Source organism: Phyllobates terribilis, unplaced genomic scaffold (genome assembly GCF_046119375.1).
Source record: "Phyllobates terribilis strain yellow unplaced genomic scaffold, ASM4611937v1 Scaffold_1__5_contigs__length_1240528914, whole genome shotgun sequence".
In the NCBI taxonomy this organism is placed as follows: Eukaryota; Metazoa; Chordata; class Amphibia; order Anura; family Dendrobatidae; genus Phyllobates; species Phyllobates terribilis.
The window spans coordinates 800623410-800640846 of NW_027362761.1; the positions used below are offsets into that span (position 1 = coordinate 800623410).

At 43.2% G+C, this 17437-nt stretch overlaps 1 protein-coding gene across 1 annotated transcript in view; it reads right to left on the reverse strand.

The window, feature by feature from the left end:
* Window positions 1-1598: 1598 nt before the first annotated feature.
* The window catches only part of CXCL13 (C-X-C motif chemokine ligand 13), a 29005-nt gene continuing 13166 nt past the window's right edge, over window positions 1599-17437 (reverse strand). Inside the window, exons 3-4 of the mRNA XM_073655207.1 lie at window positions 15848-15926; window positions 1599-2365 (exon numbers count right to left, since the gene is read on the reverse strand). Of these exons, the coding sequence (XP_073511308.1) occupies window positions 2357-2365; window positions 15848-15926 (88 nt within the window). The 3' untranslated portion in view covers window positions 1599-2356. The remainder of the gene's footprint in view (window positions 2366-15847; window positions 15927-17437) is intronic.

Consider the following 17437-nt stretch of genomic DNA (forward strand, 5'->3'; position numbering starts at 1 on the left):
ACCATGGACAAAATGGGGGAAAGAAGGCTTCAAATGGCACAATGGCAAATTGGATCAAGGAAGCGATATATGGACCTTACGAAAACAAAAAATTGGTACCTCCAGAAAGGTTCACGGCACATTCCACAAGAGCTGTATCTGTCTCATGGGCTGAAAGGGCAAGCTCCTCCATTGAGCACATCTGCAGAGCCGCTACCTGGTCCTCGGTCCATACCTTTTCAAAACATTATAAACTGGATATGTCTAATACTGATTTGGCCTTTGGAAGGAAAGTCCTCCAGGCTATTGTCCCTCTCTAAGGAATGATTCTTTGGCATTCCTCCTGTGGTGCTGCCATGGAAGGTGACTTGAGAAAATAGAATTAGACTTACCAGTAATTCAACTTCTAGGAACCCTACACAACAGCACGGGTAATCCCACCCTACTATTTTCGTTGTATCATTGTTTTGGTGTAAATAAATTTTGAAGCATCCATACCATTGTTGTCCTTTTATAAAAACACAGGAGACAGGAAGTATGGGGGGGACTATTTGACCTCTTTGTGTTTCTCGTCCCTATTAAGGGGGAGGTGGGGTGGGGGGGGGGAGGAGTATCCTCCTGCGGTGCTGTTGTGGAGGATTCCTAGAAATCGAATTACTGGTAAGTCTAATTCTATTTTTTTGGTGGGGAGAGATTTCTGTTGTGCTGGCACGCTGTGGTCTCTTCAAATGCTACATGACATCTGAAGTCAAACTTGCCAAATTTGCTCTCCAAGCATGAAATTGCATGAACTCCATACCAAGCCCTGCCTTGTGCTCAAGCCACATGGGGTATTGCCATATTTTGGAGAAATCGTGTAACAAATTGGTGGGGGTCTATTTTCCTATTACCCATTGTAAAATTAGAAAAAATTGGGTTTAAAGGAACATTTCTATAGCCAGTGGCTGCTACAGGGCCTGAGAGTTGGGATGGGGTGTATTGCCAAGCACCCCCTTTCTTTGATACCTTAATTTCAACAGTATCTTCCTTCTCAGGGAGCAGAAGCTGCGTGGCTGCCATACTGAAAGCCCTGCTGCCAGGAGGAAATGAACTTTATTCTTCCCTGAAGCCTCCACCTTTCAGTCATAGAGGCATGGCTTCAGTCAGTCATATATAGGGAGCAGCAACTTTAACCATGCCCTGGCAATGACTGACAGCCAGCTCTGCAGTGCATCACTTCAGTGACGTCTGTCAGTAAGTGCCGGGGTGTGGTTACAGCAACCGCTCACTATGTACTGTGCGGTGACTGAAGGCCACAGGCTGCTGGAGAAATAGCTAATTTCCTCCTGGCAGTCGGGCCTTCACTGGCCACACGGTTTCTGAACTCTATGAACCTGCAGATTAACCCCATATCTGCAGGTTAATAGCATTTATTTTTTTCATTTTAAAAAGATGCTGTTCATACATTTAGTCTTTTGAGCAAGTAGCTTTTACATAGAAATGCATGTTCATTCTTTTGGCCGTTTTCTGGGTGTTCAAAACGACAACGTGTGCATATAATCTAATAGAGAAACACTTAGAGACACAAAATTACTTTCATTTAGCCAAATTGAAAATTTATTTCATTATTATAAGCACATTTGATATACATTAGTATTCATATTAATTTGGTGATTGATTGACTTAGAAATGAAGTTAAAGGAGGTGCTTTTTTGAACTTTAAGATGTTATAGAGCTTGCATTCTGCACTATTAGGTCTTTAAAGAGATTGTCACATTAAGACTAAGCCTCACTGCGGTTTATTTCGCAGAGGTAACGGAGTTGCTGGAGGGGACTTATGATAAGTTACTCATTTAAGTCTGACTCCTATCCATTTCAGTTCGTTCACACACTGCATTTATTTTTGACACATGACCAAACCGTGACATGACGACAACATGTGAAGAAAGCCTAATATAAGGGTGGCCCCTTCATTAGGATATATAATAGATCATACAATAACAGGTTAGCCTACTTAGTTAATGCTTTTATAGGGCATTTCTGGGGTTTCTTTTTTTGGGGGGCTAAAAGTTAAAATAATCATTACTTGCCTATTCAATTCCCACTGATCCACCAGTGATGACATCTCTCCCATTATGCACATTACCACTGCATCTAATCACTAGCTTCAGCTTTGACATTTGCATGGAGGATAACTGACCTTTTTAAAACGGATTGGCTGCAGTGGTGAAAAAAATCATTGTTTTGGTATCACTGCAGGAGTAGGGGAAATAAAAGTAACGTATATAGGCTGTATACTATATAATGAAAGCATTCAGATGAGTAAGCGTATATGAAAACATACAATATGAAAGCGTACTGCTGTGGTAGAATAGCTTCCAAAGTCCATGCTCTTCTTTTACTTCACCTTTTGAAAAGGAGTATAAAAAAAAATAAATTTAATGCCTCTTGTAAATTGGTCTTGTGCAACAGTTATTGCTCCTCCCTTCCCTGTCCCTGTCACTCTATTGTTAAGCTAAAAACAGTGGCATACCTCTAAGAGGGCGGACCACACAACTGCTATGGGGGTCTGTGAGGTTTTTTTTTTTGGGGGGGGAGGGGGGTGTCGAAGGGGCCCTAGTGCCAGCATTGGGCCTTTCCCCCCACCCTGCATCCCACTTTCAATTATATCGCCATTCTGGAAGTTAATATAGTTGAAAGCAATGATGGAACAGGGAGCCATCTGTGCCCTCCTCCATCAGTCTCATTACAGTCTGAGTAGTGCAGAGCTTCAGCACACACGCTGAAGAGACCGAAGGAACAAGAAGTGAGGGTGTTTTTTTTTTTTTTTTTAATCAAGGAGTACATTGTGGGGTGGGCCTTATACTGTTTGCAGGGCTGTGTGTGTGTGGTGGGGGGGTAGTGTATTATTGTTAATATGTGAGGGGGCATTACACTGTTTGCGTGACTATGGGTGGGGTGCATTATACGAAGTGTGATCAATTACTCAATATGGAGGGCTGTGTGGGGTCCATCATATTGGGTGGAGGGCTGTGTTGGGGTCAAAGTTGGGGCATTATACAGTGTACTGGGTTCTGATCACCATACTTTGTGGGGTGGGGGTACAGTAGGGTCATCCTACTGTGCGTGTGAAGGAATGCTCTGCGACTATATCATACTTTTTTGGGGGCTCTTTTGTTGGCATCCTACTTTATGGGGGCAATCTAGGGGCTTCAATAGGAGGAAAATTACTTTGTAAGGGCCGCAAAGATGTTATTTATGCTCTTCTGTGACTTTTTGTGGGGAAGGACATTTAGAATTTCTGCTATGGGACCCCATGGTTTCTGTGTATGCCCCTGGCTAAAAAGGAAAAAAAAGTAGAAATTTCAACTTCAGTTAAACAGAGTGAAGGTGACATTTTGGGAAAGAACAGAAGTTTTTCTCTCTACCATTCTCTTCGTGTCTACATTAATACAGGCTCCTCTCACTGCTGAGAAACGGGCTTAGAAAGTTATTTTCCAGTAAGGATTTAAAGCCAAAATAAGCTACATACAGTGGGGTAAAAAATTATTTAGTCAACTACCAATTCTCCCACTTAAAAAGATGAGAGGCCTGTAATTGACATCATAGGTAGACCTCAACTATGAGAGACAAAATGAGAAAACAAATCCTGAAAATCACCTTGTCCAATTTGGAAAGAAACTTATTTTCCACCAAAATTTGAAAAAAAAAATACTTGGTCAATTACAAACGCGCAAGATTTCTGGCTCTCACAGACCTGTGACTTCTTCTTTAAGAGGCTCCTCTGTTTTCCACTCATTACCTGTAGTACTGGCACCTGTTTGAACTTATCAGCACGGCCCTATTTGGAGTTTCTGCTGCCCTAGGCACTGTCAGTGGTCGCCCTCCCCCCGGTCGCGCCCACCCTCACCCCCCATCGCGGCCGTTTCCCCAAGTTTCATGTAGCTCCCCCCCCCCCCATTCCATGTAGCACATATAAAAGGTTTGGGTTGGGAGCGGCCCACACAGACCACAGGGCTGCAGCATTGCATATGGGGGTGGGGGGGATGGGAGCGGCCCACACAGACCACAGGGCTGCAGCATTGCATATGGGGGTGGGGGGGATGGGAGCGGCCCACACCGACCACAGGGCTGCAGCATTGCATATGGGGGTGGGGGGGATGGGAGCGGCCCACACAGACCTGCATCTTTACATGTGGGGGGGGAGGGAGCGGCCCACACAGACCACAGGGTTGCAGCATTGTATATGGGGGGGGTGGGAGCGGCCCACACAGAAATGGGCTGCAGCAGGCACTGCAGCATTGCATATGGCGCGATGACCGGGGGGGGCGGAGCCACCCGGCCGACTCGGGGCACAACCAAAAAAAAAACAAGTGCCTAAGGGCAAATACGGCCCTGCTTATCAGTATAAAAGACACCTGTCTGCAACCTCAAACAGTCACACTTCAAACTCCATTATGGTGAAGACCAAAGAGCTGTCGAAGGACACCAGAAACAAACAAAATTGTAGCCCTGCACCAGGCTGGGAAGACTGAATCTGCAATAGGCAAGCAGCTTGGTGTGAAGAAATCAACTGTGGGAGCAATAATTAGAAAATGGAAGACATACAAGACAACTGATAATCTCCCTTGATCTGGGGCACCACACAAGATCTCACCCCATGGGGTCAAAATGATCTCGATAACGGTGAGCAAAAATCCCAGAACCACACGGGGGGACCTAGTGAATGACCCGCAGAGAGCTTGGACCAATGTTACACAGGCTACCATCAGTAACACACTACGCCACCAGGGACTCAGATCCTACAGTGCCAGACGTGGCCCCCTGCTTAAACCATTAGGTGTTCAGGCCCGTCAGAAGTTTGCTAGAGAGCATTTGGATGATCTAGAAGAGTATTGAGAGAATGTCATATGGTCAGATGAAACCAAAGTAGAACTGTTTGGTAGAAACACAACTCGTCGTGTTTGGAGGCGAAAGAATGCTGAGTTGCATCCAAAGAACACCATACCTACTGTGAAGCATGAGGGTGGCAACATCATGCTTTGGGGCTGTTTCTCTGCCAAGGGACCAGGGCGACTGAGCCGTGTACATGAAAGAGTGAATGGGGTTATGTATTGTGAGATTTTGAGTGCAAACCTCCTTCCATCAGCAAGGGCATTGAAGATGAAACATGGCTGGGTCTTTCAGCATGACAGTGATCCCAAGCACACCGCCAGGGCAATGAAGGAGTGGCTTCGTAAGAAGCATTTCAAGGTCCTGAAGTGGCCTAGCCAGTCTCAAGATCTAAACCCTATAGAAAACCTTTGGGGGGAGTTGAAAGTCTGTGTTGCCCAGCGACAGCCCCAAAACATCACTGCTCTAGAGGAGATCTGCATGGAGAAATGGGCCAACATACCAGCAACAGTGTGTGCCAACCTTGTGAAGACTTACAGAAAATGTTTGACCACTGTCATTGCCGACAAAGGATATATAGCAAAGTATTGAGATGACCTTTTGTAATTGACCAAATACTTATTTTACACCAAAGTTTGAAATAAATTCTTTTCAAATCAGACAATGTGATTTTCAGGATTTGTTTTCTCATTTTGTCTCTCATAGCTGAGGTCTACCTATGATGTCAATTACAGGTCTCTCATCTTTTTAAGTGGGAGAACTTGCACAATTGGTGGCTGACACTTCTTTTCCCCACTGTACATAATATGCCCTAAGAACCAAAAGTGCACTAGAAGCAACAAATGCACTTTCAAATTTTCAGTGACTATGAAAAAAAAAGTTTACTCCAAAATAATTTTTAAAATACAATGGCTTGCAATAGTATTCATCCCTCTTGGCTTTTTACCTATTTTGATACATTACAACCTGTGTTTAAATAGTTTTGTAATCTGATTTGGGTGTGATGAATCAGCACTAAATAGTCTGTTAGTGAAGTGAGAAAAACATTGGCTTAAATTTATGGCATCAAATAACTAAAAATGTGTCTGTGCTTATGTATTCACCCCTTTTGCTATGAAGACCCTAAAAATTTCTGGCGCAAGCAATTACCTTCATAAGTCACATGCTTAGATTGCACACAGGTGGACTTGCTTTCACTAAGTATCACACGGTCTGTCAGTCTTTACACACCTTTTCTGAAAGGCCACAGAGGCTGCAACCCTGTTAAGCAAGAGGCACCACTAACCAAACAACACCATGAAGACCAAAGAGATCTCCAAACAAGTCAGGGACAAAGTTGTTGAAAAGTCAGGGTTGGGTTAAAAAAAAATAAAAATCACCCTTTCTGATGATCCCCCAGAGCACTATCAAATCCACTATCATCAAATGGAAAGGACATGGTACCACAACAAACCTGCCAAGTGAGGGCAGCCTACCAAAACTCTCAGCACGGGCAAGAGGGCATTAATCAGAGCGGCAGCACAGAGTCCAAAGGAGCTGCAGAGTTCTCAAGCAGAGACTGGAGTATCTGTCCATACGACCACAATAAGCCGTACACTCCGTAGAGGTGGCCTTTATGGAGCAGTGGGTATAAAAAAAAGCCTTTACTTACACACAAAAATTGTACAGTGGGTATGGAAAGTATTCAGACCCCTTTAAATTTTTCACTCTGTTTCATTGCAGCCATTTGGTAAATTCTAAAAAGTTCATTTTTTTCTCATTAAAGTACACTCTGCACCCCATCTTGACTGAAAAAAAAACAAATGTAGATTTTTTTGCAAATTTATTAAAAAATAAAACCGAAATATCACATGATCATTAGTATTCAGACCCTTTGCTCAGACATTCATATTTAAGTCAAATGCTGTCCATTTTCTTGTGATCCTCCTTGAGATGGTTCTACTCCTTCATTGGAGTCCAGCTGTGTTTAATTAAACTTCTAGGACTTGATTTGGAAAGGCACACACCTGTCTATTTAAAACCTCACAGCTCACAGTGCATGTCAGACCAAATGAGAATCATGAGCTCAAATTAACTGCCCAAGGAGCTCAGAGACAGAATTGTGGCAAGGCATAGATCTGGCCAAGGTTACAAAAGAATTTCTGCATTACTCAAGGTTCCTAAGAGCACAGTGGCCTCCATAATCCTTAAATGGAAGAAGTTTGGGACCACCAGAAATCTTCCCAGACCTGGCCGTCCAGCCAAAGTGAGCAATCGTGGTAAAAGAGCCTTGGTGAGAAAGGTAAAGAAGAACCCCAAGGTTACTGTGGCTGAGCTCCACAGATGCAGTAGAAAGATGGGAGAAAGTTCCACAAAGTCAACCATCACTGCAGCCCTCCACCAGTTGGGCCTTTATGGCAGAGTGGTCCGACGGAAGCCTCTCCTCAGTACAAGACATATGAAAGGCCGCATACAGTTTGCTCAAAAACACATGAAGGACTCCCAGACTATGAGAAATAAGATTCTCTGGTCTGATAAGACGAAGATAGAACTTTTTGGTGATAATTCTAAGCGGTATGTGTGGAGAAAACCAGGCATTGCTTATCATCTGCCCAATACAATCCCAACAGTGAAATATGGTGGTGGCAGTATCATGTTATGGGGGTGTTTTTCAGCTGTAGGGACAGGACGACTGGTTGCAATTGAAGGAAACATGAATGCGGCCAAGTATAGAGATATCCTGGATGAAAACCTCTTCCAGAGTGCTCTGGACCTCAGACTTGGCCGAAGGTTCACCTTCCAACAAGACAATGACCCTAAGCACACATCTAAAATAACAAAGGAGTTGCTTCAGAACAACTGTGACCATTCTTGACTGGCTCAGCCAGAGCCCTGACCTAAACCCAATTGATCATCTCTGGAGAGACCTGAAAATGGCTGTCCACCAACGTTCACCATCCAACCTGACGGAACAGGAGAGGATCTTCAAGGAAGAATGGCAGAGGATCCCCAAATCCAGGTGTGAAAAAAAAAACTTGTTTCATCATTCCCAAGAAGACTCATGGCTGTACTAGCTCAAAAGGGTGCTTCTACTCAATACTGAGCAAAGGATCTGAATACTTATGACCATGTGATATTTCAGTTATTCTTTTTTAATAAATTTGCAAAAATTTCTACATTTCTGTGTTTTTTTCAGTCAAGATGGGGTGCAGAGTGTACTTGAATGAGAAAAAAAAATTGAACTTTTTAGAATTTACCAAATGGCTGCAATGAAACAAAGAGTGAAAAATTGAAAGGGGTCTGAATACTTTCCGTGCCCACCCTATGGAGGAAGGTGATGTGGTCAGATGAGACCAAAATTGAACTTTTCCCATGACAGCACCACCTGAGAGAGGGTATCTACCCATCAAAGATAGGAAACGTACTGAATAAAAGGGCAAGTACCTCTCCTCCACATCAGTTTGGTCTCCTGTCCTTGAGGGAATCTAAAGTGTAAGGACGGTACAGAAGTTTAAACTCGCCAAAATCTGGCTGGTGTCCGCAGAAGATCCTGGATGCTGGCAGATCTGAGATGCCACCGCCAGCCAGGAGTTTGGTGGTGTGCGCTTATATGCAGGTGGAGACCTCTTTGCCAAAAAGTCTCCAGCCGACGCGCTGTTCAGGGTCTGCGCATGCCGGGGTGCACTGGTTGGTGTGCCCCGTTTCGAGTGCGCCAGAGACTTGGTCCCCCAGGTCTGCGCACACGCGGGGTGCACTAGTGAGGTATCTAGCGCGCCCTGATGACGAAGCATGCCGCAAAGCAATGTGGTGCTGGGTCTGCGCATGCGCAGGGCTCACCTGAGGGCTCCCTGCACACAGCACGCCAGAGAGAGAAGAGTCTGTCCTGGAAATGATGGGAGATTTCCGGGGGAGGTCCGAAGCAGACGCTGGAGGCGTGGCTGTGGGGTTTCTCCGGTATGTAGTGGAGGTTAGACCACTAGGTTGTGAATTGCTACAGCTTTCCTTTTGATGCAAGCATGGACCATGGCAGCAGCAGCATCATTGTCAGTAGCGGCAGCTGTACAAATGGCAGCAAGACCAGCCAGAAAAACTGGGCAGGTCGTGAGTCCACCACTTCCAGCGGAGAATGGTCATGTGAACTGATCCAGCCTGCATCTACGGTACCCTAGACTGAACGGCAGAGTGGTGAGTGACCTTCGTGAAAGTTCACCATGTTAAATAGATCCTTTTCTCTCTGTATTCCTTACTAGGAAAGGCCAGCACGTATACAAAAAAAACTCTGCCCATATTGTATTCCGTAGACCATCTCTGAAGAAACCTCCAACTTTGCCATGGATTTAAAATCCATAATTAGGGCTGAAGTTAATGACTTAATTAAGTCATTGATTCAACAGGAAATGGGTAAAAGGGAAAAAAAATCCAAATGGCATGCAGCTGATTCGGATGAGTCTATAAAATCTAAGGATAAAAGTGGAGATTTCATGTTTGGGGGCCCTTCCTCAGTGCCAAGGAAGTCTTCCAAATGACGGGTTTCCCCAAGTAGGAGGAAGGCTGTCCCACTTCCTGCCTGGGGAAAGGATTTCATCCAGCGCCTGTATTCTTGGGATAGTAAGGACGGGGCTAAGGCTGGAATTCAAGTCTGTTTCCCGGCACACCTTCAGAATATCCTCTCCCAGGGGTTCCAGGGAACAATTAGTTTGATATTGACAGCACTTCGCATAAAGAGGAAAGAAAACAAATGAGCAGATTTCTTGAGTCGGAACCGACTAAAACAAGGAGAATGAGAACTAAATTAGACAATATTTCAACAGATAGGTGATTGTTGGGGCCAGCCAAATATAGACCTGTTTGCAAACAGACAAAACAGGAAAATAGGAAAGTTCTGCTCTCCTGGATCCAAGAGAAAAACCCTACACAGCGGATGCTCTGCAGATTCTTTGGGACTTCGACCTGGCCTATGCCTTTCCCCCATTGATGTTGATTTCCACAATGTTGAGGAAAGCCAGGAAGGAGCAAGCGGGGATCATTCTGATTGCTCCATTCTGGCCCAAGAGACCATGGTTCTCATGGATAAGGATGATGTCCGTATTGGATCCATGGGTCCTCCCAGATGTTACGGATTTCCTATGCCAGGGTCCATTTTTCCATCCACAGAGGTCAGGCTTTCATTTGACAGCATGGAGTTTGAAAGGGCATGATTGATTCGGAAAGGATTCTCCCTGAACCTAGTCAAAACTGTGCTTAAAAGCAGAAAATCAGTAACAACAAAGATGTATGGTAGAACCTGGGCAACGTTCTTGGCTAGTTCGGGGCAAACCCTGGGAGGTAGAATACCAATAAATGCCGTATTGGAATTTCTCCAGAAAGGTATCTAATAGCACTCTTAAGGTGCAGGTGTCGGCCCTAAGTGCCTTCTAGAACTATAATTTGGCGGCTGATAGATGGGTTATTAGATTTATCAAGGCATGTGACAGATCCAGGCCAATACCTGCCCCCAAACCCCTCCCTGGGATTTAAATCTGGTCCTGGGCCAGGAAATTGTTCTCCCCTCCTTTAATAGTCCTAAAAATGCAGAGGAGCAGAAACTTCACACCCTAGACGTTAGACGGGTTCTGATAGAGTACTTGGCAATGGACGAAACAGTGGAGAAAGAGTGAAGCCTTGTTTGTTTCCGTCCAGGGGGTTAGGAAAGACCTTAAGATAACAAGGGGTACCCTAGCTGGGTGGATCAGGGAGGCCATTGGGTTAACTACTCTTCTAGTAGTATGTCAGTTCCAGAAAACTTGAAGACTCATTCTACAAGGGCTGTGGCGACCTCCTGGGCAGAGAAGGCGGAAGTGTCTATCGACTGGATCTGTAAGGCGGCAACATGGTCCTCTCCTTCCACCTTCTAGAAACATTATCTACTTGATCTGTCTTCTTCTGATGCTCTATCCTTTAGAGGAAAGGTGTTACAAGAAGTGATCCATACCTAAGGTGTTTGTTCTACATAAATCTCTCAGGTGGTGCTGTCATGGGAGAACGGGAAAAATCTTAGTTACATACCAGTAATGGGATTTTACAGAGCCCATGACAGCACGCTTATATTCCCTCCCTTTTATCACTGGTTGCTTTGCACTACTTTATTGGGTGTATAATTAGAAATGTTTTGATAGATGATAGTTGTATTAATAACTGTCTGGAGGTCCTCTCATGCCCTAAAACCAACTGATGTGGAGGAGAGGTACCGCCCTTTATTCAGTAGGTTTCCTGTCCTTGATGGACATATACTCTCTCTCATGTGGTGCTGTCATGGACTCTGTAAAATCCCATTACCTGTAATTAACTAAGATTTTTTGGCCACCAAGGTAAGTGCTATGTTTGATGCCAAACCAACACCACTCATCACCCCAAGAACACCATCCCAATTGTGAAACATTGTGATGGCAGCATCATGCTGTGGGGATGTTTTTCGGCAGCAGGGACAGGGAAAATGGTCTGAGTCAAGGGGAGAATGGATGGTGCGAAATACAGGGATATTCTTGAGCAAAACCTGTTTCATCTGTCAGTGATTTGAGACTGGGATGGAGGTTCAACTTCCAAGAAGACAATGACCCAAAGCCTACTGCTAAAGCAACACTTATGGAATGAGAAATAAGTCATGTGACAGTCCTTTGTACTGATCACACATATATTTATATATGTAAATAAGATCTCCTCTTAGGTGTCTTTTTTCTAAGCTAAAAAAGCCCAACTTTTCCAGCCTCTCATCATATGAGAGGAATTCCATCCCTTGTAATAATCTAGTTGCCCGCTTTAAACTGACTCTAACTTCTGAATATCCTTTTTAAAATTTGGATCCCATATTCTAGATGTGGCCTCACAAGTGATTTAGAAAGGGGTAATGTTCGGATGGCCAGATCTTATCTCTTTTTATACACCCTAAAATCTTGTTTGCTTTTGCAGCTGCTGCTTGACATTGAGTACTGCTACTCAGTCAACTTCTTACCAGAATACCCAAGTCCTTCTCCTGCTCTGTAGTCCCGAGTATACTCCCATTTAATGTATATACAGCAATAGGATTATTCCATCCTAGGTGCATTATTCTACATTTATCAACATTAAATCTCATTTCCCAAGTGTTTGCCCATTCAGACATCCTATCCAGATTGTTTTGCAATATTGTAATGTCAGATTTGAAGATTGATGTTCACCAGAGGAAACCATCTAACTTGAGGGAGCTGGATCAGTTTTGCCTTGAGGATTCGGCAAAAATCCCAGTGGTATGATGTGGAAAGCTCAGGGAGACTTATCCAAAGCGACTTGCAGCTGTATTTGCCACAAAAGGAGGTTCTACAAAGCACTGACTTTAGGGGGTGTGAATAGTTATGTACACTGAAGTTTTCAGTAATTTTGTCCTATTTGTTGTTTGCTTCACAATAAAAAAAAAAAAACAAATGTTCACAATTGTAGGCATGTTCTTTAAATGAACCAATGCAAATCCTCAAAAGAAAACAGTGAAATTCCAGGCTGTGAGGTATCAAAACACCAAAAATGCCAAGAGGGTGAATACTTTCGCTAGCCACTGTACATTTAAAGGGTTTTCTCACTTTAGGAAGTGATTGCATATTCTAGAAATATAACATCACTTCCTAATCAGTGGGGGGACTGACTGATAGAACGATCACTGATCCTGAGAGTAAAAAAACAATGTCTGCATTATTTAAAGAGGACGTTTCACCATTAGGTAGTAGTGGCTGAAGAATGGAATAAAACATTTTTTTAATTTATTTTTTAAATTCTGCCTCTGCATAGATATTAGCAGTCAAAGTATTTGGCACCTAATGAGTTTTTTTTTCTTTTTTTTTTGTTTAATAAGTCCAAGTGGGTGTTATCGGACAGTTTTCACTGGGGACGTGTACTTGTTCTCCCTGTATAATGCTGACCATTCATAAACAGTCAGTAACAAAAAAAGCAAACAAGGCTCCCCCCCCCTACAATAGCTTGGAGCAGAGTTCTCAGTGTGTGACCAGTATAAAGACAGACGACCCTGATCTCCTGGTTTAACCTCCGACATGAATCAGTGTGGTGTGAGGGGCTAGCACAGCTGAGTTTAGCCATGTCTTATTACAAACCCTTCTAACAGCACTCCTGATTACTGAATGTGTCAGTAATCACACTTAGGCTATGTTCACACATCATGGTTTTTTTGCATCACAAATCTGCAGCAAAACTTTATCTTCAGGGGCATTTTGTTCAGTATTTTTCTTGCAGTTTTGGTGCTTTTTTGATGCGTTTTTTCAGTGTTTTTTTCCACTGTCCTTCTGTCTCTATTTATGTATGTACATAAAGTTCTGTGAAAAAAAAGAACCCCATTCTATTTTGCCATCAAAAACGCTGAAAAAGCACTGATGCAAATGTTGGTGCGTTTTTTTCAGCTTGCCCAGGCGTTGTAGGGAGGTCATACAGGCACGTGGAGGCCACACACAATGCTGAGCCTCATTTTGACTTGTTTTAAGGACATTACATCAAAGTTGGATCAGCCTGTAGTGTGTTTTTCCACTTTAATTTTGGGGGTGACTCCAAATCCAGGCCTCCATTGGTTAATAAATGTGATTTCCATTGATGATTTTTGTGTGATTTTGTTGTCAGCACATTCAAGTTTGTACAGAACAAAGTATTCAATGAGAATATTTCATTCATTCAGATCTAGGATGTGTTATTTGAGTGTTCCCTTTATTTTTTTGAGCAGTGTATACAGTACAGACCAAAAGTTTGGACACGCCTTCTCATTTAAAGATTTTTCTGTCTTTTCATGACTGAAAATTGTACATTCACACTGAAGGCATCAAAACTATGAATTAACACATGTGGAATTATATACTTAACAAAAAAGTGTGAAACAACTGAAAATATGTCTTATATTCTAGGTTCTTCAAAGTAGCCACCTTTTGCTTTGATGACTGCTTTGCACACTCTTGGCATTCTCTTGATGAGATTCAAGAGGTAGTCACCGGAAATGGTTTTCACTTCACAGGTGGGCCCTGTTAGGTTTAATAAGTGGGATTTCTTGCCTTATAAATGGGGTTGGGACCATCAGTTGTGTTGTGCAGAAGTCTGGTGGTTACACAGCTGATACTCCTACTGAATAGACTGTTATAATTTGTATTATGGCAAGAAAAAAGCAGCTAAGTAAAGAAAAACGAGTGGCCATCATTACTTTAAGAAATTAAGGTCAGTCAGTGCGAAAAATTGGGAAAACTTTGAAAGTGTCCCCAAGTGCAGTTGCAAAAACCATCAAGCGCTACAAAGAAACTGGCTCACATGAGGACCACCCCAGGAAAGTAAGACCAAGAGTCACCTCTGCTTCTGAGGATAAGTTTATCCGAGTCACCAGCCTCAGAAATCACAGGTTAACAGCAGGTCAGATTAGAGACCAGGTCAATGCCACACAGAGTTCTAGCAGCAGACACATCTCTTCAACAACTATTAAGAGGAGACTTTGTGCAGCAGGCCTTCATGGTAAAATAGGTGCTAGGAAACCACTGCTAAGGACAGGCAACAAGCAGAAGAGACTTGTTTGGGCTAAAGAACACAAGGAATGGACATTAAACCAGCGGAAATCTGTGCTTTGGTCTGATGAGTCCAAATTTGAGATCTTTGGTTCCAACCACCGTGTCTTTGTGCGAGGCAGAAAAGGTGAACGGATGGACTCTACATGCCTGGTTCCCACCGTGAAGCATGGAGGAGGAGGTGTGATGGTGTGGGAGTGATTTGCTGGTGCCACTGTTGGGGATTTATTCAAAATTGAAGGCATACTGAAGCAGCATGGCTACCACAGCATCTTGCAGCGGCATGCTATTCCATCCGGTTTGCGTTTAGTTGGACCATCATTTATTTTTCAACAGGACAATGACCCCAAACACACCTCCAGGCTGTGTAAGGGCTATTTGACCAAGAAGGAGAGTGATGGGGTGCAACGCCAGATGACCTGGCCTCCACAGTCACCAGACCTGAACCCAATCGAGATGGTTTGGGGTGAGCTGGACCGCAGAGTGAAGGCAAAAGGGCCAACAAGTGCTAAGCATCTCTGGGAACTCCTTCAAGATTGTTGGAAGACCATTTCCGGTGACTACCTCTTGAAGCTCATCAAGAGAATGCCAAGAGTGTGCAAAGCAGTCATCAAAGCAAAAGGTGGCTACTTTGAAGAACCTAGAATATAAGACATATTTTCAGTTGTTTCACACTTTTTTGTTAAGTATATAATTCCACATGTGTTAATTCATAGTTTTGATGCCTTCAGTGTGAATGTACAATTTTCAAAGTCATGAAAATACAGAAAAATCTTTAAATGAGGTGTGTCCAAACTTTTGGTCTGTACTGTATATAAATTGTTATTTATAGCTATTTGTCTGCCCTCATTTTGTGACTCTTCACATTGCATTCTGACACCTGCATTACAGATTAGCAGGCATTTGGTCCATCGACAAAGTCAATACTCTGTGGCCACTGGACAGGAGGCCTGCAATTCTCCTTACCTCCAGGCATTCTTTTGATTGTGCAGGATGGTATAATGTCTAGTGTGTGTGTGTGTCACGCCACAATGCACAATGATGACTTGCCAGCCTGGCTAATAAATTGAAAAGCCAAGTATGACCCGGTTATAAGATTCACAGGGCTTCCGTCCAGCCATTAGATTACTGACCTGGCCGATGGATCGGAGTCCTGCAAATCTGTTCTCCTACCTTAATCATGTTTGTTTTTTTTTTACTATGCATTGTGCACTCCCTGCTATTCTGCTAGTGCCCGCTTTTCCAAATGATCTGATCTAAGTTCTCCCATGTCTAATAATAATTTTTTTTAAATGGTATGGCGCATGTTTAGAATTTACGATAACATTCTGATCTCCTTGTAACCGTCCAAAAAAAGAAAAACTATCCTTGCAGCAGTTCTTCTAATATAGCTAGTCTCCTCCTATAAAAGCATTTGATATGATAATATTTAATTTTATAAATGCTGTATTTGTGTGTAATCTTACCTTTTCATTTAATATCTCCACTTTAACCCATTCCGCTTTCGGATTCACACATACAATATTGCTGTTCTTTAGAAAAATGCTGAAACAAATAAAATCACACAATTTAAACAAAGATAGCAAAAAATAATAAAGTAATGAAGATATTTCTATTGCTTTACAGGCTTGTCAACAACCTACAACAGGGTAGGAGAAATAGAAAATTGTTCAGTTGACAAATATCTATGTATTCAGGGATACAGAACTTCATATTTAATACCAGGACAGTTTTGTCTTCTTTAGTCATTACAAATGGTTTATTTTGCTGCACATTCAGCTGTGCACTAAAACCTTTACTTAACTAAAAAACTGATACAGATGATAAATAGTACACTTATCTGGCTTTCAGTCACCGCTCAATACACAGTGTCAGCTGTATGCACTCTCTGGCACTTTGACTGCTGGTGCATCAGTGCAGAGCCAGTTGCCAGTGCCGGGGCATGCTTACAGCCACAGCTTACTGTGTATTGAGCAGTGACTGAAGACGCGCCATCACTCCTCCATGACTGAAAGCCAGAGGAATAAAGCTGTCTCCGATAGCTGTGCTTTCATTGTGGCGGCTGGGTGGCTTCAGATGATTGCCATTAACTTGCAGATTAACTTTAGATCTGCAGTATAATCGCATTTGGGGATGTAACAGGTTCCCTTTAAGTGTCCCCCCTCAATGCTGCCCGCTTTCCATACTGGGCTGCCTCCTTCACCTTATAGCGGCCCACTTTCTTTAAAGCCCCCCCCACTCTTTCCAGTCTTTATACTGTGCTACCTCAACATTTTCCTAGCCATATTGTCCCCTTACACATTCAAGCCTTGTCCCCTCAAAAGTTCTTACCTTCACTTCACTCATGTAAACTCATATAAAATTTCTCTTTACCTTCGACTTCAATCGGAGCACTAACCTCATCCCCAGCAAAGGAGGAGCACTTATTTCTTTATAGCGTGGATGTGATGTCCGCAGCATGATGAGATGACTTGATCACACTGCTGAAGTCGCACTGATCCCGGAAGTGCCAGCAGTCAGAGATTCAATTGTACTCGCAACTAAAAGACGAGAGTACAATTGAATGTAGGAAGCTGGCCTGTTACATATTCTCCCTGCCGACTATCCGTTTAACAGCCGGCGTAGAGAACAGCCAAATCCTACTCTCAGGGGGTTGAAAAATGTCACTTGGGAGACACATTGGACTGCCACATTAGTGGCTCAAAGTCTCCCCCTGCTGGCTGCACCTGTAGCAAATATCCTGCCTGCCCCTCCTGGATAAGCCTCTGATAATGTCCTCCATTCTCCTGCTGTTTGTGTGATACACCAAGAAAAAAAAATCAGGAATCCAAATGTGTGTTCAGTTTATAAGAACATCATAGAAACTAAAAGGGAATCCGTTAGTAGATTTTTGCTATATAATCTGACAGCACCATGAGGTAGAGACCAAAAACCTGATTCCAGCGATGTATCACTTAGTTTGCTAGATGCAGCAGTTAGGATAGTAGTAGGTCTCTCTGCTGCAGATCTAGCAGAGCTCAGTTGTTCTGTGTATAACTGTGCCCACACCACAGCTT